Source organism: Salvelinus namaycush, chromosome 13 (assembly GCF_016432855.1).
Source record: "Salvelinus namaycush isolate Seneca chromosome 13, SaNama_1.0, whole genome shotgun sequence".
NCBI lineage: Eukaryota > Metazoa > Chordata > Actinopteri > Salmoniformes > Salmonidae > Salvelinus > Salvelinus namaycush.
In genome coordinates, this window is record NC_052319.1 from 25,780,253 (window position 1) to 25,801,895 (window position 21,643).

Here is a 21,643-nt window from a genome sequence, read left to right on the forward strand (position 1 = left end):
TCCCTTGGATCTGCCTATTCACTCCCATCAACTCACTTCCGCTGCCCGCTCCACCACCTGGATCTTTCTACCTTTACGGTTAAACTTGTAAATAAATACTCACCTTCGTCCTACTCTCCTTGTCCTGGTCTGCTTCTGGGTTCTACTTTAGAAAGTCGTGACACTTGGGTTATCAATATTTAACATTGTGCCTGCCTGGTCCCTTCGGGGGATTATATTGCACTTCTGGGCCGTGATGTCATGATACTCAGAGAGAGAGATGGAGGGAGGGGGAGAGAGATATCAGAGACTCAGACTGGCCTGTGGCTTTCATCAAAGATAGAACACTTGACCCAGCAGAGGCTAAAGAGCATGCTGTTGGTCTGTCTGAGTTGAGGGCTGGGGGACAAGGGAGACTGGCTGTGGCTGCTATAGTGGACTGGACATTAGAGGAGTGTGTGAGGTGGAGTGCATCTCTCTTTTTCTCTCGTTTTCTCTGACGGGGGCAGGGGAGAGGCAGGCTGGGCTGTGCACTAAAGCTATCACAGGGCTCATAAGGAAGGGGGGAGGAACAGAAGAGAAAAGAGGCTGCTGCTGCTACAGTATGTGCAGCTGCTCCCAACACAGTCCCCTCTTCCTCTCTTTCTCTTACTTTCCCTCTCTCCTCGATCTTTCTTTCTCTATCTTCTCACACCATGGAGCCCAACATGGAGCCCAACAGTCCTAAGAAGATCCAGTTTTCTGTACCTGTCCGACAGAGTCAGCTGGACCCTCAGGCATCGGAGCATGTAAGTAAAAACATCCACTTCTACATGATATGTTAATAAATGTGATTACCATTATGACATGGTAATGGAATGATATTGTGATGGTGGGCTCACTGAAAGAGTGTGGGGCTTATCCCTGTGAGCATTTCTGCCCCCCAAAAATTGCAACACTTACGAAATTCCTCCTGCTCTTGCTCAGAATGTTTTCTCAATTTATTTTTTCTTCTACATAATCACATCGTAGAGAAGACAGGACACACAACAAATGCTACTTAGTCCATCTCCGTAGACTCAGATGTATTTCTATGTAGTGTTAGACATGAGTTTAGGACCTGTTGCATTTTTGCAACCCGGGAATCTCACAGAGTTAAAAGGACTAGCTCCTCTTGACACTGACTGGCAGAAGAAGCTTTACTTTGATCATGTTATGCATGTGTGGGAAACCTGTTTTATGTCATGGATGATGGTGAACTCCTTGTAAGATGAGTGAAGGCTTGTTTTCCCCATCCACTTTCTGCAATTATTTGTCACAATCTTAGTTTTCTAGACTTTATTGCAATGTCTTAGTGCCTTAAGTGAATATTGCTTGGGGAAAAGTATAGTGCCAGACTAAACTATTTCCATTGTATCCTTATTTGTCACCATAGTGGTTATAGAAAAATAGCTTCATCCAAAGCTTTGGCCAAACTCCCACTCCACCCACCACCTCCACACCCACCCCTCTCCCTAACCTATACTAGTGATTTTATTGACACTGAACTCTAGTCTATCACTTTGTAAAACATGCACACACAGCAGTGACTGGTGCTTGTTGTCTGTCTCCAGCTATCCTCAGCGCCACACTTTAACACCACTTTTCCCTGTCCTGTCTCTCTGCCCTGTCCTGCTCTACCCTGTCCTGTCCCGACCTGCGCCCCTATCCTATCCCGCCCTGTCCTGTCTCTCCCAAACAGATCCGTAAGAGGAGACCTACACCAGCCACCCATGCCATCTATCTTCCACCAGACCTAACTGCAGCAAGTAAGATACTTCTCCTGTGTGAGAAACAGGGTTGGGGTCAATTTAAATGTAATCTCATTCAATTCAGGAAATAGACATTCCAATTCCAATTGCCCTCAATGAAAAGCAGTGAAAATGGGATTTCGGTAGTTTCCTGTATTGAAATGGAATGTGTGGTCTGGATGTTGCTAAGCTACACTCAGCATGACTAAACTGTCATGGAAAGTATGTGTCTTCATATGACAATTGTTTGGTTTTTGATTTGTTATGCTGGTTTGAGGGTCGTTTGAATTTGGAGACTTTTTGTTTGTTCCCAACTTGCTCATTATTGATAATGAGAAACACAAACGAGATTTGGCTCGCTCTCATTTATGTCAATCATCTAAGTGCTTTCTTTCAGATCTGTCTGTTGACATTTAATGAAGAGCTGTGGGATATAAAGGAGTTACGTAAACATGGGTTGAATGAGGGTTCGAAGACTATTCTTGTGGGCTACACAAAATGGAGTGTTAAACTACAAGATGTCTAAGGGGGGAATGATGGATCGAGGGTGATATCAGCCCTGGAGAATGGGAGTAACGAGAAGAGTGTTAAAAAGGAGGCGGCAAGGCGAGTGTTTTTATCTTTGTTGTGTCATCATGAAACAGTGAGAGTGGAATCTAACCTTGAGTGAGAGATCCAGAACATGGAGGGTCACAATGTGATATCAGCACAAATACCTTCCCTGTGGCGTCAGCATATGGAGACTGCAACACTGCACAGCTATAGTCACAACACAGCCACAGCTTACAGCTCAGCCTCCAGCACAGCCTGCTACCAAGCCACAGTCACAGCCCATACCCTAGCAGACTGCAGCACAGTCATAGCAAAGGCTGCCTTGTCCACACTCTGGCCTTCCTCCCCACTGCTTTTGAAAGGTCATCATAGAGTAAGACTGGGAGAACCTGTGCCAAAGAAAGCTCCACAGGTATAGCTGTGGATGACTCTGAGACAGTGAGAAGAGACCAGCAGGACCAAATAAGAGATGGTTGGTCTGTAAAAGAGAGTACAGTATCTGTCTGTAATCAAACACTGGTACGTTTTACAGTTCAAACCTGATAGATAGCAGAGATTCAACCTTCAACCACATGACACACACCAATCTATCAACCATTTCCTTATGTTGCGTCTGGAATGCAGTGAGATCAGATATTTCTGGCCTCCAGGGTAAAGCTTGGTTCATTAGCCTCATCAACACCCTGTTGGTGACCTTGACCTTTACCCCATGTGACTTGACTCTGTGATCATGGACAAACATACATCTCCACACGCATCGCCCAGCTGCCCACCACGTCCCAGCCTGCTGTACAGCCCAGTACAGAAGGCATGCAAAAACCCACCCAGACACACAAACACACACTGTTCAGGCTGCCCAGTACAGAACAGAAAGTCATGCAAGCAGTCAGGCATCACGGTCATACGCAACATCACATCACTGAGGGGAACAGGATGTGAATGGTTATCATTACCGTTATGTCATGACATGAGATAGTGTTGTTGTATCTGACCGCTGTTCCTCATGTCATAACCTGGCACAGCCTGGCTGGCCACATATCTTACAGCACACAGGGTTTGATAAATCATCCGTTTGTGTGTGCGTGTGTATTTGTGTGCATGTGAGCATGTGTGTGTTCTGTGAGGTGGGGTGCGGCCTGAACAGTGTGTGTTTGTGTCTGGGTGGATTTTTGCAGGCCTTGCACGCGCGTATGTGCGTGTCTAGAAAGAGAGGTTTGATAGATAATCAGTATGTACAGGGTGAATTTCTACCCATTGTACTGAATCATCAGTATGAATGTACAGATTTTATTTAACCATTGTACTGAATCATCAGTATGAATGTACAGATTTTATTTAACCATTGTACTGAATCATCAGTATGAATGTACAGATTTTATTTAACCATTGTACTGAATCATCAGTATGAATGTACAGATTTTATTTAACCATTGTACTGAATCATCAGTATGAATGTACAGATTTTATTTAACCATTGTACTGAATCATCAGTATGAATGTACAGATTTTATTTAACCATTGTACTGAATCATCAGTATGAATGTACAGATTTTATTTAACCATTGTACTGAATCATCAGTATGAATGTACAGATTTTATTTAACCATTGTACTGAATCATCAGTATGAATGTACAGATTTTATTTAACCATTGTACTGAATCATCAGTATGAATGTACAGATTTTATTTAACCATTGTACTGAATCATCAGTATGAATGTACAGATTTTATTTAACCATTGTACTGAATCATCAGTATGAATGTACAGATTTTATTTAACCATTGTACTGAATCATCAGTATGAATGTACAGATTTTATTTAACCATTGTACTGAATCATCAGTATGAATGTACAGATTTTATTTAACCATTGTACTGAATCATCAGTATGAATGTACAGATTTTATTTAACCATTGTACTGAATCATCAGTATGAATGTACAGATTTTATTTAACCATTGTACTGAATCATCAGTATGAATGTACAGATTTTATTTAACCATTGTACTGAATCATCAGTATGAATGTACAGATTTTATTTAACCATTGTACTGAATCATCAGTATGAATGTACAGATTTTATTTAACCATTGTACTGAATCATCAGTATGAATGTACAGATTTTATTTAACCCTTGTACTGAATCATCAGTATGAACGTACAGGTTTTTATTTAACCCATTGTACTGATTCATCAGTATGAACGTACAGGTTTGATTTATCCCATTGTGCAGAGGAAGGGAAAGGGTTGGTACTGTTAATTGATGGAGGGTGTGCTGGCCCATATTCTCCTCAGAGAGAGTTTTTGGCAGAGAGTAGGGGGTGTTCTTGTCTGCGTCCCAAATAGCACCCTATTCCCTTATAGTGCACTACTATTGACCAGGGCTCATAAGGCTCTGGTCAAATGTAGTGCACCATGTAGGGTGCTATTTGGGATGTTCCTGTTTGTGACAAACCAGCTAACCCAAATCTACTGGGTGGCAATTAAATTGTCTGACAGAAGCCAGTCGCAGGATCTTCATCCAGGAGCCAGCTTAGAGGCATTACATTGTCAGAATGTATGAATGTGTGTTTTACATCACAGACCCACCCTTTCTTTTTATACATTGATTTCTTTATCCTTGGCTGGGTGCATGTATTTCTGTCTCCTCAGTGCCAGGTCTGTGTTTTATGGCAGGCGTAGGTAACCACTGCCAATGTGACAGCTCTGTTCCCACCATGACCCTGGTTCCATCCCTCCTTCCATCTCTCCATTCCTCTATCCCTCTATTCTATATGTCTCCATGGGCGTATGGACAGTTTCCTCCAGCCTAGTTGTCTTGTCAAACTCTTTGCTTAGTTGATAGTGTTTATGCTATCTGGCCTTTTACCATTACATTATCCTGAGAGATCCCATTGGGAGCTACTGACTGTGTGCTGTGAATGAGAATGGATGGTGTAGTCGAGTGAAACTTATTTTGCTCAACTCTGTCTGTGTATGTGGGCTGCATACTGTAGGTGGTGTGCGTGGGACCCTATTCATTCACAGCCATTATTTCAGCTACAAGCAGATCTTTGTCTTGCTGATATTTCCCTGTGAATGTCATCCAAACTGTGTCTCTTGGAGAGAGGCCACTTCTGAAGGTTAATACTGAAACTTACTGTAGTATTGTGTCTCTGGATTATCGGGTGTTCTGAATTAGAATTTTATCATTGAGAACCAGAGGTGCTATCAAGATATTTTGAGCTGCAGTGCCCATGGCTTTAATTTAACACTCTCCCTAACAGAGATAATGTGTGAAACCCATGGACCTGGAGATAGCTAATACAAGACTCTCCCTCTGGCCATTTTAGCTTTTTATAAGGTTCACTGTTGATTTGCCATCAGCTCTTCAACTCTCTCCTCTTGTGTAAAAACAGCTGGTCATTTTCCTTGGACGCAGACCCAGTAGTATGGCTGGTGTCCTATAACAGTGGCTGGATTGAAGGGTGTCACAGAGGATGTATAGTGTTATAGATGCATTGTAAAGTGTCATAGCAGCCTTACATGACCCCAGGGAATGCCAGTCTTTTCCCCTGCCCACTACAGCGGAGACTATGACGTCATCACCCTCCCATGCCCGTAGGCTTGATGGTCCGAGACACACTGACTTCATTCAGCTATTGTTGTGAGGTGATGTGTTATATGGTAGTAACATGCTGATAATGTGGTTCACATGTTTTGCTGCTGCCTTTAGTTCATGTACTGTGTTGGCCTTAGAATACAACATAGGCCTACAGTACAAGGTTGAATTTTTGTCCAATACATATCATGTGCTCTGCATTTGTAGATTTTTGTAGTCACATCCAATGCTTGTCTGTTGTTCCATGCCATTCATACAACACCCTTGGTCATGTTAATGTGCTCCACATGTTTTGATGTACGTTCATGTCAGTTCATGTACAGTGTTGGCCACAGAGAACTACATACAGATGTAGGATCTTAATTTAACCTACAGTCCCAGTCAAAAGTTTAGACACACCTACTCATTCAAGGGGTTTTCTTTTGTTTTTTACTATTTTCTACATTGTAGAATAATAGTGAAGACATCAAAACTATGAAATAACACACATGGAATCATATAGTAACCAGAAAAGTGTTAAACAAATCCAAATATGTTTTATTTTAGTATCCACCCTTTGCCTTGATGACAGCTTTGCACACTCCTGGCATACTCTCAACCAGCTCCACCTGGAATGTTTTTCAAACAGTCTTGAAGGACTTCCCACATATGCTGAGCACTTATTGGCTGCTTTTCCTTCACTCTGCGGTCCAACTCATCCCAAACCATCTCAATTGGGTTGAGGTCAGGTGATTGTGGAGGCCAGGTCATCTGATGTAGCACTCCATCACTCTCTTTCTTGGTCAAATAGCCCTTACACAGCCTGGAGGTGTGTTTTGGGTCATTGTTCTGTTGAAAAACAAATTATAGCCCGACTAAGCACAAACCAGATGGGATGGCGTATCGCTGCAGAATGCTGTGGTAACCATGCTGGTTAAGTGTGCCTTGAATTTTAAATAAATTATTGACAGTGTCACCAGCAAAGCACCCCCACACCATCAAACCTCCTCTTCCATGCTTCACAGTGGGAACCACACATGCGGAGATCATCCGTTCACCTACTCTGCGTCTCACAAAGACACGGCGGTTGGAACCAAAAATCTCACATTTGGACTAATCAGACCAAAGGACAGATTTCCACCGGTCTAATGTCCATTGCTCATGTTTCTTGGCCCAAGCAAGTCTCTTCTTATTATTGGTGTCCTTTAGTAGTGGTTTCTTTGCAGCAATTCAACCATGAAGGCCTGATTCACGCAGTCTCCTCTGAACAGTTGATTTTGAGATGTGTCTGTTACTTGAACTCTGAAACATTTATTCTGGCTGTAATTTATGAGGCTGGTAACTAATGAACTTATCCCCTGCAACAGAGGTAAATCTGTCTTCCTATCCTGTGGCGGTCCTCATGAGAGCCAGTTTCATCATAGCACTTGATGGTTTTTGCGACTGCACTTGAAGAAACTTTCAAAGTTCTTGAAATTTTCCGTATTGACTGACCTTCATGTCGTGAAGTAATGATGGACTGTCATTTCTCTTTGCTTATTTGAGCTGTTTTTGCCATAATATGGATTTGGTCTTTTACCAAATAGGGCTTTCTTCTGTATACCACCCCTACCTTGTCACAACACAACTGATTGGCTCAAACGCATTAAGAAGGAAAGAAATTCCACAAATTTACAAGGCACACTTGTTAATTGAATGCATTCCAGGTGACTACCTCATGAAGCTGGTTGAGAATGTGAAAATCTGTCCTCAAGGCAAAGGCTGGCTTCTTTGAAGAATCTCAAGTATAAAATACAGTACCGTTAAAAGATTTGGGGTCACTTATAAATTCTTGTATTTTTTTAAAGAAAACCTTTTTTTTTGTCCATTAAAATAACATGAAATTGATTAGAAAAACAGTGTAGACATTGTTAATGTTGTAAATGACTATTGTAGCTGGAAACAGCTGATTTTCTATGAAATATCTAGATAGGCGTACAGAGGCCCATTATCAGCAACCATCACTCCTGTGTTCCAATGGCACGTTGTGTTAGCCTTTTAAAATTATAAACTTGGATTAGCTAATTGATCATTAGAAAACCCTTTTGCAATTATGTTAGCACAGGTTTGATTACAAGCTCAAAGGAAAGGACAAACCCATAAATGCTGATGCTCCAGATACTCAACTAGTCTAAAGAAGGCCAGTTTTATTGCTTCTTTAATGTGCACAACAGTTTTCAGCTGTGGTAAAATAATTGCAAAAGGGTTTTCTAATTATGTATTTCTGATCAATGTTATGTTATTTTAATGGACAAAAAATGTGCTTTTCTTTCAAAAAACAAAGACATTTATAAGTGACCCCAAACTTTTGAACGGTAATGTTTATTTAGATTTGTTTAACACTTTTTTTCATTACTGCATGATTCCATATGTGCTATTTCATAGTTGTGATGTCTTCACTATTTTTCTACAATGTTGAAAATATTAAAAATAAAGAAAAACCCTGGAATGATGAGTAGGTGTGTCCAAACTTTTGACTGGTACTGTATATTGTCACGGCAAAACAATCCTACAGTGTCACACCCTGGCCTCTGTTATATTGATTTTCTTTATTAGTTTAGTTAGGTCAGGGTGTGACATGGGATGTTTGTGTGTTTTTTCTAGTTTAGGGTGTGTGTATTGTTTAGGGGGTTGTGTATGGGGTTGTGTTCAGTAGAGAGGTCTAGGAAAGTCTATGGTTGCCTGGTTTGGTTCTCAATCAGAGACAGCTGTTTATTGTTGTCTCTGATTGGGAGCCATATTTAAGGCAGCCATAGACTTTAGGTGATTGTGGGAAATTGTCTACGTTCTATGTTGCATGTGTGCACTTAGTTCGGTTTAGCTTCACGTTCGTTTATAAGTGTTTGTTTTTTCCTTCATTAAAATATGTCTTTTTTCCACGCTGCGCCTTGGTCCACTCATTCGTCTCCTAACGATCGTGACATACAGAAACAGGATTTGAACATTTAGTCGAATGTTGCTTGATCGGTGGTTAGGCTATTAGCTGGTCAAAGGTAGGATACACAAAAATGCAATACTCTTAACATAACCATGTGTTAGTGTGGGTTTTCAGTGAGCTTATGTAAATCACAAAGCTCATCTGCATTTCCTGAGGTGCAGGAAAATTCTTAGCAGCAAAAGAGTGATCAAAGTAAGATCCAGCATCTGTATAATACAGGGCTCGTGTGTTGCCCCATGCTATCCTTTCAACAAAATAGTCATGTTAATGTGGTTCACGTTTGTGCTGTCTTCCGTTTATGCACTACAGACGTGATGGAGCTGAATTTAGTCTGGATTTTCAGGCTACGTCTGTTGTCCAGTGCCATTCAATAACTTATTGAATTATTGGTGTTTTGCTCCAGCTGTGATCATGGTGATATGAATCACCCCTGGTTGTCGTTTCTAAGATCAATTTCAATTCAGAGAAACGTTAATGGAGGAGAAGTTAGAGCAAACCAGTCAGCCATTACAGCCGGAGGTTAGCAGTGATCTGGACACTGAACCATACACTCTCTCAGCCATGAGCTCATCGTGATAAACAGTACAGCTCTCCCACTGTAGTCACATCACACAGGTGAAATACAATGTTCCAGCAGAACCTCAGCACACAGATTCTAACCGAGGGTTGAGTAATAGCTCTTTTTTGGGGCGACAGGTAGCCTAGTGGTTAGAGCGCTGGTTCAGTAACCGAAAGGTTGCTGGATCGAATCCCCAAGCTGAGGTAAAAATGTGTCATTCTGCCCCTGAGCAAGGCAGCGCCCCGCACCTCTCTGATTCAGAGGGGTTGGGTTAAATGCGGAAGACATTTCAGTTGAATGCATTCAGTTGTACAGCTGACTAGGTATCCCCCTTTCCTTTTTTTAAGGCTGACAATTTTAGCTAAACTGACAAATGTACTATAACTCATGTCTGCTTTTCTCTCACACAGATGACAAGCAGACTACAAGTCATCAAGGAGAGGTAGTTCACACTCTGTTTAAAAGCAGAAATAAAAGTCAAAAGAACAACATTATCAGGATGCTCCCTAGCAGCAGTCTATGGTTCTATGAGGTAGCATGTCTATCTGATGCAGTTGTCATTGATTACCTGAGATGGCCTGGCTCCTGAAATAGCTTCAGTGAAATGGGATCTCTGCTTGTTGGTTCTCATGCGGTTCTTTTTTTCCCCCTCCATCTCTCTACACCAGACCCAGAGTGCAGGGGCATCTCCCGCTCAGAGAAAACACAGCGTCTACACTCCGCCCACCATGAAAGGTACAGGTCGTCACTCACACCATTTTTTCAACACAAACCGTTGCATTCACAAACTCTGCGTCATGACAGCACAGGTGCCATTGGTTCATATTCTCCTTTTATTCTGGAGAGTAGGAAACACTGGGTGTATTGTCTGTGGTCAGCATTATATTTAAACAGAGCCTCGTGAAGCGTGTGACAGAGTGACTGACCATGCTTGCTGGCTCATAGAGGTAGCTAATTCCTGGAAAGGCCATGGCCACTCACTATACATCTACATTAGATATTGATTGACTGAGTTATATCATCCTCCTGTTATAAGTCTCACAAATGGATAGTCAGATAATGCACAAAGAGAGCTACACCATCCCATCTCTCAAATGGATAATCACTAGTCAGGTGGTGCAACAAGGACTATGGGCACAGAATAAACTAATTTGAACACAGCAGCCTATTCTTGGTCCAATTAGATAGCAACTATATTATTGTAGTAATTATTGCAGTTTTCATTACACATTTCGCTTGTTAATTAGGGTGTGGATTAGAATATATCCAACATGGCCCACCGCCCTTTAACAACAACATGGCCAAACAATATCCAATGGCCAAAAGCCTTTAGGCTCAATGGCCTTGAATTCAGTTGAATGCTGAATATGCTCCAGTTCAGAGCACAGCAGAAGACCACGTTCTGTTGTAACAGATGGTCAAATAAATTAAAGGCCCAGTCCAGTCAAAAACATGATTTTCTATATTTTCTATATTTCCATACTATGAGGTTGGAATAATACTATGAAATTGTGAAAATTATGATAATGCCATTTTAGTGTAAGAGCTGTTCAAATCATCAAGTCAAATTATATTAGTCAAATGCTTTGTAAACAACAGGTGTAGAGACTAACAGTGAAATGCTTACTTATGGGACCTTCCCAACAATGCAGAGAAGATAACAGAAAAGTAATAACATGTAATAATAAAGTATAATAATAAAGTAATAATAGATACACAATGAGTAAAGATAACCTGGCTATATACAACGTATCAGTACTGAGTCGATGTGCAGGGGTATGAGGTAATTGAGGTAGATATGTACTGTACATATAACTAGGAATAAAGTGACTAGGCAACGGGATAGATAAACAGTAGCAGCAGCGTATGTGATGAGTCAAAAGAGTTAGTGCAAAAAGGGTTAATGCAGATAGCCTTGCAGTTAAGAGCGTTGGGATGGTCACTGGTTCGGATCGCTGAGCCGACTGGGTGAAATATCTGTCGATGTGCCCTTACGCAAGGCACTTAACCCTAATTACTCCTGTAAGTCACTCTGGATAAGTGTCTGCTAAATTAATAAAAAAAAAAAAAAATGTAAGATCATTATAGTCTGGGTAGCTATTTGGTTAACAATTTAACTAACTATTTAGCAGTCTTATGGCTTGGTGGTAGACGCTGTCAGGATCCTGTTTGTTCCAGACTTGGTGCACCTGTACTGCTTGCCGTGTGGTAGCAGAGAGAACAGTCTATGACTTGGGTGGCTGGAGTCTGACAATTTTTAGGGCCTTCCTCTGACACCGCCTGGTATAGAGGTCCTGGATGGCAGAGAGCTCGGCCCCTGTGATGTACTGGGCAATTCGCACTACCCTCTGTCGCGCCTTGCGATCGGATGACAAGCAGTTGCCATGCCAAGTAGTGATGCAGCTAGTCAAGATGCTCTCAATGGTGCAGCTGTAGAAAAGTTTGAGGATCTGAGGGCCCATGCCAAATCTTTTCAGCCTCCTGAGGGGGAAGAGGCGTTGTCGTGCCCTCTTTACGGCTATGTTGGTGTGTTTGGACCATGATAGATCCTTAGTTATAAGGACACCGAGGAACGTTGATGTGAATGGGGGCGTGCTTGGCCCTCCGTTTCCTGTAGTCCACGATCAGCTCCTTTGTCTTGCTGACATTGAGGAAGAGGTTGTTGTCCTGGCACCACACTGCCAGGTCTCTGACCTCCTCTCTATAGGCAGTCTCATCATCGTATTAGGCCTACCACCGTTGTGTCATCAACAAACTTAATGATGGTGTTGGAGTCATGCAGTTGTGAACAGGAAGTACAGGAGGGGACTAAGCACGCACCTCCGTGTTGAGGGTCAGCGTGGCGGATGTGTTGTTGACTACCATCCCCACCTTGGGGCGACCCGTCAGGAAGTCCAGGATCCAGTTGTAGATGGAGGTGTTCAGTCCCAGGTACCTGAGTGATGAGCTTGGAGGGCACTATTATGTTGAACCCTGAGCTTTAGTCATAGGTGTTCATCTTGTCCAAGTGGGAGAGGGCAGTGTGGAGTGCAATATAAATTGTGTCATCTGTGGATCTGTTAGGGGGGTATGCAAATTGGAGTTGGTCCAGGGTGTCTGGTATGATGGTGTTGATGTGAACCATGACCAGCCTTTCAAAGCATTGGCTTCTTGGGCACAGGGATTATGGTGGTCTGCTTGAAACATGTAGGTATTAAAGACTGGGTCGGGGAGAGGTTGAAAATGTCAGGGAAGACACTTGCCAGCTGGTCAGCGCAAGCTCTGAGTAAGCGTTCTGGTAATCCTTGTGAATGTTAACCTGTTTAAAGGTCTTACTCACATCGGCTTTGGAGATTGAAAAACCGCCTGAAATTTCTGCCGGTTTTGGTGGCAGGGAGTTTAGGCCTTCCATGGTGACATCACCATGTGGTAAATTAGTTAAATCCACTAATAAGAGAGTTCCAAACCTGTCTGCCAATAACAGCTAATTTTCTGTTTTCCCCTCCCCACACAAACCCTCCGACAGTCTTAGCAAAATTCTTGTTTGAGAAATTGCTCTTTGCTAAGAAGATTTTTTGTTTGTTTTTACGATTTGAATTGAAAATTATTACAGTATGGTTACCTAGAAATGATCTGATATTGAGATAAAAATGGCTGCATTGGACCTTTTAAAGTTAAGTATTATAGCACCATTTATTATGGTTCCATACTGTGTGTCCACAGACTGCTTTAGAGGCCATGATGAGGACAGAGACAGCCTGCCTCCTACCAGACTGGCCAAGTCTCACACAGACACGCTGGCCCTAGCAGAGGAGCTATCAGGGGCCCTGCCACGACTGGCAGACACACCGAGGCGCAAAGACACCCCCTACCAGCACCAGCCTCCCTTCACTCCAGGTAAGGCCCTCACAGCAACACACTGTACCTGATATGAAAGTCTAGTCGAACTGGACTGTAGCTTATGTGGAAGGCTACAGTCAAATAATGTGGGCCTGGCTCAGGGTGGTGGTGTTTCCTTTACAGAACATGTAAAGCTGCAGATACAGCTCACCACTGTGGTTTAGGTTGTGAGGGCGAATCAGTTCACACTGTCAAATCTAGTTGGTCACACTACTGTCAATGGCTTGATGTTGGTCATAGTTAACAGATATAGACTAAAGCGTTTAAAGATCTCCATACACATGGACGTCTTCTCTGTGCTGTTGCTTAGCTGCAGGGAGGAGTGTTCCAGACACCTTAACAGATGGTCTGGTCACAGGACAGATTACATTTGACCACTGTGCTGACACAAACAGCATCATACTTGCACACACACACATCATCATCCTTTGTAGCGTATTAGAACAGGACACAGTGTGTGTCTGTGTCAGGAGCTGTTAGAACATACTACGACTGTTTCTTAGTTATTGATCTCTCTGATATGACCCTACAGCACTCTGTCTGTCCAATTCCCAGGGGTCAAGCTGCTCAAGAGCAAATCAAAGATCTCCTTCCCTGAGGAGGAAGAGAAGGAGGCGGAGGAGGAAGAAGATACCAAGAAGTAGGATCCAAAGTGAAGCGTGAGGAGCAGACAAACTGTTGGCCATGTTTCTGATAGTTCAAACACATGAATGGGTAATGAACTCTTGGTAAGAGATGATGCTAAACTATCAGGTTATCATTTCTAACCTGGGAATCCATTTTATTCAGCCATGCGTTGTTGAGATCAAGAAAGGACAATGTCATTCATTTGTCTGTACTGTATCTCAAACTCTTAGTTGGTTATGTATGGTTAATTGTTGTTAGATATTGTAATAAGAGAGTATATATGAGAAATTTCAACAGCAATACTGGCTGTTATGCAGTGAAATTATATCTGGAAATATACTGGTTTTTGTGTTCTTTAAACAGAAAATATCATAATGCATCTCATTGTGTCAGTCTCATCATGTAAAAACATATTTCACATAGATTGACTTGATATTTTTGTAGTATTTTATACAGAAACTGGGCTAGGTAAGAATTGTTAGACTTGTTTACCACTCTACGGTACTGCACAAACAAAGGAGTCCTACCATTTATTACATTTTTTTCACTCACTGGTGTTTGGAGTGTCTGAGTCCTAGGCTGATGCATTGCACATGTGACCAAATAATAAAGTTCATTATTGAATGAACTGTTGGCAAAACCTGTACATTTCAGATGTCTAACGCATTGTGGACATATAGTGTAGCAGAGAAACATCACCTGCAAATAATGCCAAACCCTCTCCTCTCAATTTCAGGCAGCATTATTTTAGTAGGCTAATTGTTATCTCAAATTAATCGTGGAAAGATTTCATAACACAAAATAAAACATTTTACTCCTACATGTAGTCAGTGTATTTATTGTGTCTACATTAACTACATTACAATAAGAAATGAATAAAACAGCACCCCCAAGTGGGTAATATTAGGCACTGCACAACCAATCATACTCATAGTGTGGGTAACTGTCGGCAACCATTCCAGTACTACTCTAGGGTAAAATATGTTTGTCTAGCATGAAATCAAGAGAGAACACACACTGTTGCAATTAAGTACCGTGATCGTCCTAGTGTACCATACAAACCCATCTGAAAGAGAAGAGAGAATGAATATAGACAAAAACTACTTGCGGTGCAAAGAGGAGCAAGAAGATCCCCATATTTAATAAATAACAATACAATAACAGACTGGAAATAAAATCAATCAGAACAAATACAATAAAAAAAGCTAACAAACAAATATGGTGAATCAGGGGCGACACACAATTGGCCCAGTGTCGTTAGGGGCTGGCAGGGATAGGCCATCATTGTAAATAAGAATTTGTTCTTAACTGACTTGACTAGTTAAATAAAGGTAAAGTAGAATAAAAATCAGGAAGTGGCAGCGTTGTTGGGTAGCTTATCAGAATCAAGGGCTCTGAAGAGACTCCTCCCCTGACTCAAGGACTGCCCCAGGGCCTGCTCCTGTAAGCAACAACAGTTACCATGACAACACAGCATCACACAGTTGTAACCTTGACAACCCTCCACTCCGCAGTTATCTCTTGGACACTTGGTCACAGATCGTCGTGACTGACAATACGATTATAGAGATGAGAGAAATACTACATAGCTATAGCCTACTGACAGGACACAGAATTATAAAAAGACATGACATTGATAGGTTTCACTGTGATGTTGTACTGTTCTGTTACGGTGCACTACATTATGTTGCATTGTTGTATCGTATTGTACATCGTGTTGTATATAGTGTCATATACCTTATTGTATATCATATCATATTGTACCACATCATATCGCTAGCTAACATTCCTACCGTTCCATGGTAGGCGTTCAGGAGAGATGGAGCCAGGTGATGTTGTCTCTTTATCCTCACACGGGGACAGAGAACTGTGAGGATGGTGGTCCAGCTCTGAGTCCTCCTGGGAAGAGTTATTGGAGTTTGTGTTGTTCATCAGTTCATTGAAGGGCTCTGATTGGAGCTCCTGGCTGTGTCTCTCAGGGCTGGTGTGAGTCAACGTAACCTCTGTTTTCATCTGGGACTCCTCCATCTCCTCTGGGTCAGTGTTCAACTCAGCTCGCTCTTTACTCGCCAACTCTGAGGAAACAAGAACACAAGCAAAAAGAACATCTAATGTCATACATAGACTTCTGACAATGGAAAGAACATAACACTGAAAGAAGGAAAGGTATTCAGGAGACTGAAGAAGACAAGGAAGAAAAAGACGAAGAAGAGCAACAACAAAAAGACAACTATACCTTGTACAGAGAGCTCCTTCCATCGGTCTTTGTTGTGTTGGATGACCTCTGCCAGTGTGTGTCTGACCCGTTTCAGGTCGATGCCAGTCAGGCTATAGTCTGTAGTAAGCCCCTGGTCAACCCCCTGGCTGGATCCTCGACCACTATGTTTCTGGACTGACTCCACCACCGTCACCGACCCACTACCCGTCAAACTGAGCAACATAGAATATAAACACTGTCTATTCTGTCAAATATATGACACCGACTCCTTGTGAGGCTGTCCTAATATGGACATCAATTAAATAGAACAGAACATACTGGAGTAAGACTTGGTTGCTTATTCCACAACTTCGATCGACCATAGAGACTGAACATCAGGAAAGTGGTAAGCCTACTGATGATACTGGTAGGCATGTTGATTCTGTCAGACATGTTAAACTGGGAAAACTGTGATTTCAAATCAATCAACCAAATGTATTTATAAAGCCCTTCTTACATCAGCTGATGTCACAAAGTGCTGTACAGAAACCCAGCCTAAAACCCCAAACAGCAAGCAATGCAGGTGTAGAAGCAGGGTGGCTAGGAAAAGCTCCCTAGAAAGGCCAGAACCTAGGAAGAAACCTAGATAGGAACCAGGCTATGAGGGGTGGCCAGTCCTCTTCTGGCCGTGCCGGGTCGAGATTATGACAGAACATAGCCAAGATGTTCAAATGTTCATAGATGACCAGCAGGGTCATAGTGTGTATAATATTAGGAATGTGTCATACCTTGACCTGCGGACGCCAGTGTCATGTGACTTTAAGGTATCCTCTATTAGAGGGGTAATGATCTTCTCGGTCGTGTCCACCAACACAGAGAATGTGGGTTCCACTATGAAGTCAATGAACCCTGCGAGACAGACAAACATTTGAGAAGAAAAACAGGCATGACTCGCTCACACTGACGATTATAGTTTTCAGAGAAACAGGAGAAAAAAATGTGTGTGTGATGTCACAATAATTTATGAGGACAGGCAGTGTAGATTCCCATGCTTTATCATATCAAGGGAAAAATATTAAATACTTTCTCAAATGTCCACATGGTGGCCCATTTGAGCTATGGCCTGTCGGAGAATACAAACCCATCCTGAATGAAACCACACACAGTGAGGCCAATAACAGGGTGTGATGCTCACCTATTTGTGACTGTGCGATCATGGTAGCTTTACGATCACACAGAGGAGAGAATGGCAGCCCTAACGCAACCTCTTTATCGCCCTGTAAGAAATCAACAACACCAGCCTTGGTAACCATACCAATGTAGAATGGCAGGTTACTGTATACTGTAGTATTGTGTACTACAATACCCATAATGCTCTGTATAACATAACCAGTTCATCCAAGTGAAGATATTACTGAAGCTATCAGAATGGTGTCCCATCTCCTTAATAATACAAGTTTCATTAGGTGAGATACATACAGAATACAGTGCTGAAACACTCAAGTTTCCCTCTTCCATGGTTTCTGTCAGTGACTATACACTGTAGTGGTGAGACTATGTTGGTACTGTACCTGTCTGAAGAACTCCTCCATCAGGGCCTGTGTCCATCGGTAGTGCAGCTTCCAGGCCTTGGCTGGGTGGCTGATGTCAGCTGCATGCAGCATCAGAGATAGGGCTTTAGCCTTGTCTACTCTGTAGATACAATGGTACATCAGGTAACACACAGAATTATACACTGAGAAAGAGTGACACACTCACACACACACAAACATATAGGATTGAGGGCACGTTCCAGCGCGCGGTCTCAGAACATGCGCAGAACAGCTGGCAGGCATATTCACTGTAATGTTCAACCTCTTCTTGTCCCTGTCTGTAATCCCCACATGTTTTAAGATGACCACAGTCATCCCTGTTCCGAAGAACTCTAAGGTTTACCGCCCTCTAGCTCTCACATCTGTAATCATGAAGTGCTTTGAGAGGCTGGTTATGGCACACATTAACTCCACCATCCCAGACACCCTAGACCCACTCCAATTTGCATACCGCCCCAACAGATCCATTGACGCAATCTCAATTTCTCTCCACATTGCCCTCACCCACCTAGATAAGGGGAATACCTATGTGAGAAGGCTGTTTATTGACTACAGCTCAGTGTTCAACACCATTATCCCCTCCAAGCTCGTCACCAAGCTTAGTACTCTGGGTCTGAACGCCTCCCTCTGCAACTGGATCCTGGACTTTCTGATGGGCCGATCCCAGATGGGGAGGGTAGTCAACATCACCTCCACCACGCTGAGCCTTAACACAGGGGCGCCACAAGGGTGTGTGCTTAGTCCTCTCCTGTACTCCCCTTTCACCCACGAATAACTCCAACACCATTATCAAGTTTGCTTTCGACACAACGTTGGTAGGCCTACAGGGAAGAGGTCAGTGACCTGACAGTGTTGTGCTGAAGCAACAACCTCTCCCTCAACGTCACCAAAACCAAGGAGCTGATTGTGGACTACAGGAAACGGGGGGACGAGCACGCTCCCATCCACGTCGACGGGGCGGCAGTGGAGCATGTAGACAGCTTCAAGTTCCCTGGTGTCCAAATCACTAAAGACTTAAAATGGTCCAAACACACGCGCGCAGTCGTGAAGAAGGCGTGACAGTGCCTTTTCCCACTCAGGAGGTTGAAAAAGTTTGGAATGGGCCCTCAAATCCTGAAAAGGTTCTAAAGCTGCACCATTGAGAGCATATTGACTGGCTGCATCACTGCTTGGTATGGCAATAGCACCGCCCATCGATCGCATGGCGCTACAGAGGGTTGTGCGGACAGCCCAGTACATCACTGGGCCCGAGCTCTCTGCCATCCAGGACCTCTATATCAGGCAGTGTGAAAAGAAGGCCCGGAAATTGTCAAAGACCCCAATCACCCAAGCCATAGACAATTTTCTCTGCTGCCGCATGGCAAGAGGTACTGACACCAACAGGCTCTTGAACAGCTTCTATCCCCAAGCAATACGACTGATAAATAGCAAACAAAATAGCTACACGGACCGAGTTTACCTTATATCTATATTGAGCTTTGCACACTGACAGGGCCCTACACACTCACACTGTCACTCAAACACACACACAAACACTCACTCCATAATTTACTCACTCACACATAATATGCACATACATTATACTGACTCTACACATCCACTCACATGCAAGCTGCTGCTAACCATTTTCTTATATCCTGTTGCCTAGTCACCTTACCCCTATACATATCTACCTCCATCACACCTGTATCCCTACACATGGGCTCCCGAGTGGCACAGCGGTCTAAGGCACTGCATCTCAGTGCTAGAAGTGTCACTACAGACACCCTGGTTTGATTCCAGGCTGTATCACAACCGACCGTGATTGGGAGTCCCATAGGACGGCGCACAATTGTCCCAGCGTCGTCCGGGTTAGGCCGTCATTATAAATAAGAATTTGTTCTTAACTGACTTGCCTAGTTAAATAAAGGTTCAATACAAAAAACATGAACATACACTATGGTATAGGAACTGACTTTTAAAATATTTCCTGTACTGTATATAGTATGCTTACTTTGTATTTCTTATTTCTCATGTTAGTTTTTTCTAGTATTACATTGTTTATGATTATTGCATTGTTGGGCTTTGAGTTTGCAAGAAAGGCATTTCACTGTACTTGTGCATGTGACATAAAAACTTGAAAGAAAGGCATGGTCCAGAGAGCCAGGGCTAAAGGTTAGGGGTAAGGGTTCAGGGGTTAGGGGTCATAGGTCAGGGTCCAGAGACAGTCCACTCACCCCTCAGGCTGCTGCAGGGCGTTCCTCATGCTTTTGATCTGCTGGAAATGGCAGGACATGTCTGTACTCATCACCATCTCAATCACCAGGGTCCGCAGCTCTCTGACAGACACAGACACAGACAGGTTAGAGAGAAATGGCAGGACGTCTGTACTCATCACCATCTCAATCACCAGGGTCTGTAGCTCTGACAGACACAGACACAGACAGGTTAGAGAGAAATGGCAGGACGTCTGTACTCATCACCATCTCAATCACCAGGGTCCACACCTCTCTGAAAACACAGGAAAAGTGAAAACAAAAAACAAAAAAAAGTCTGTTTCCACCTAGCCTCCACTCCAGCTGGTCTTGGATTCTCCAGGACAAGAACACAGTGTGATGTCTAGCACCACTTCCACTTCCAACAACATCAAGCATTGCATTTCTTTACAGTACCTAATGATGGGTGTGAGCCTGTGGAACTTTCCATAATCACTGATAGAGTGAATGTGAAATAGTTTATATAATAGTCTTGCGTTGACATCCAATTGTATTAGTCACATACGCCGAAAACAACAGGTGTAGACCTTACAGTGAATGTTAACTTACAAGCCCCTAACCAACAACGCAGTTTAAAAAATATGAATAAGAATAAGAACAAGTAATTAAAGAGCAGCAGTAAAATAACAATAGCGAGACTATATACAGGAGGTACCGGTACAGAGTCAATGTGTGGGGGCACCGGTTAGTCAAGATAATTGAGGTAATATGTACATGTAGGTTATTAAAGTGACTATGCATAGATAATAACAGAGAGTAGCAGCGGCGTGAAAGGGGGGGGGGGGGGGGGGGTAGCCACTTGATTAGATGTTCAGGAGTCTTATGGCTTGGGGGTAAACCCTGTTTAGAAGCCTCTTGGACCTAGACTTGGCACTCCGGTACCGCTTGCCGTGCGGTAGCAGAGAGAACAGTCTATGACAATTTTTAGGGCCATCCTCTGACACTGCCTGGTATAGAGGTCCTTGATGGCAGGAAGCTTGGTCCCAGTGATGTACTGGGCCGTACGCACTACCCTCTGTAGTGCCTTGCAGTCTTGGAGGCCGAGCAGTTGCCATACCAGGCAGAGAAGCAACCAGTCAGGATGCTCTCGATGGTGCAGCTTTTCAGTCTTCTGAAGGGGGAATAGGTTTTGTCGTGCCCTCTTCACAACTGTCTTGGTGTGCTTGGACCATGTTAGTTTGTTGGTGATGTGTACACCAAGGAGCTTGAAGCTCTCAACCTGCTCCACTGCAGCCCCATCGATGAGATTGGTGCGTGCTCGGTCCTCTTTTTCCTGCAGTCCACAATCATCTCCTTTGTCTTGATCACGTTGAGGGAGAGGTTGTTGTCGTGGCACCACACGGCCAGGTCTCTGACCTCCTCCCTATAGGCTGTCTCGTCGTTGTCGGTAATCAGGCGTGCCTGGCCGTGCAGTCATAAGTGAACAGGAAGTACAGGAGGAGACTGAGCACGCACCCTTGAGGGGCCCCTGTGGGGAGGATCAGCGTGGCGGCTGTGTTGCTACCTACCCTTACCAACTGGGGACAGCACATCAGGAAGTCCAGGATCCAGTTGCAGAGGGAGGTGTTTAGTCCCAGGGTCCTTAGCTTATTGATGAGCTTTGAGGGCACTATGGTGTTGAACACTGAGCTGTAGTCAAATAATAACATTCCCACATAGGTGTTCCTTTTGTCCAGG

At 43.2% G+C, this 21,643-nt stretch overlaps 2 protein-coding genes across 2 annotated transcripts in view; one reads left to right on the plus strand and one right to left on the minus strand.

Annotated features, from left to right (window-relative positions):
- Window positions 1-71: 71 nt before the first annotated feature.
- LOC120058365 (protein phosphatase 1 regulatory subunit 1C-like) lies at window positions 72-14,736 on the plus strand. The gene is made up of 6 exons (XM_039006980.1): window positions 72-767; window positions 1,700-1,766; window positions 9,827-9,858; window positions 10,085-10,151; window positions 13,119-13,292; window positions 13,851-14,736. Exons 1-6 carry the CDS (start codon window positions 675-677, stop codon window positions 13,937-13,939), a joined length of 522 nt encoding a protein of 173 aa, XP_038862908.1. The 5' UTR covers window positions 72-674; the 3' UTR covers window positions 13,940-14,736.
- A 97-nt stretch (window positions 14,737-14,833) lies between these two features.
- Window positions 14,834-21,643, minus strand: part of LOC120058051 (calcium/calmodulin-dependent 3',5'-cyclic nucleotide phosphodiesterase 1A-like) — a 99,374-nt gene continuing 92,564 nt past the window's right edge. Inside the window, exons 9-15 of the mRNA XM_039006532.1 lie at window positions 19,928-20,029; window positions 17,691-17,811; window positions 17,315-17,396; window positions 16,908-17,028; window positions 16,159-16,352; window positions 15,716-15,997; window positions 14,834-15,363 (exon numbers count right to left, since the gene is read on the minus strand). Of these exons, the coding sequence (XP_038862460.1) occupies window positions 15,308-15,363; window positions 15,716-15,997; window positions 16,159-16,352; window positions 16,908-17,028; window positions 17,315-17,396; window positions 17,691-17,811; window positions 19,928-20,029 (958 nt within the window). The 3' untranslated portion in view covers window positions 14,834-15,307. The remainder of the gene's footprint in view (window positions 15,364-15,715; window positions 15,998-16,158; window positions 16,353-16,907; window positions 17,029-17,314; window positions 17,397-17,690; window positions 17,812-19,927; window positions 20,030-21,643) is intronic.

Bases quoted from the DNA above. Each gene is read 5' to 3' on its own strand.
- LOC120058365 (XM_039006980.1), top strand. From the start codon at position 675: ATGGAGCCCAACATGGAGCCCAACAGTCCTAAGAAGATCCAGTTTTCT. The intron at 768-1,699 runs GTAAGTAAAAAC...TCTCCCAAACAG, and splicing joins ACCCTCAGGCATCGGAGCAT to ATCCGTAAGAGGAGACCTAC. The intron at 1,767-9,826 runs GTAAGATACTTC...TCTCTCACACAG, and splicing joins ACCAGACCTAACTGCAGCAA to ATGACAAGCAGACTACAAGT.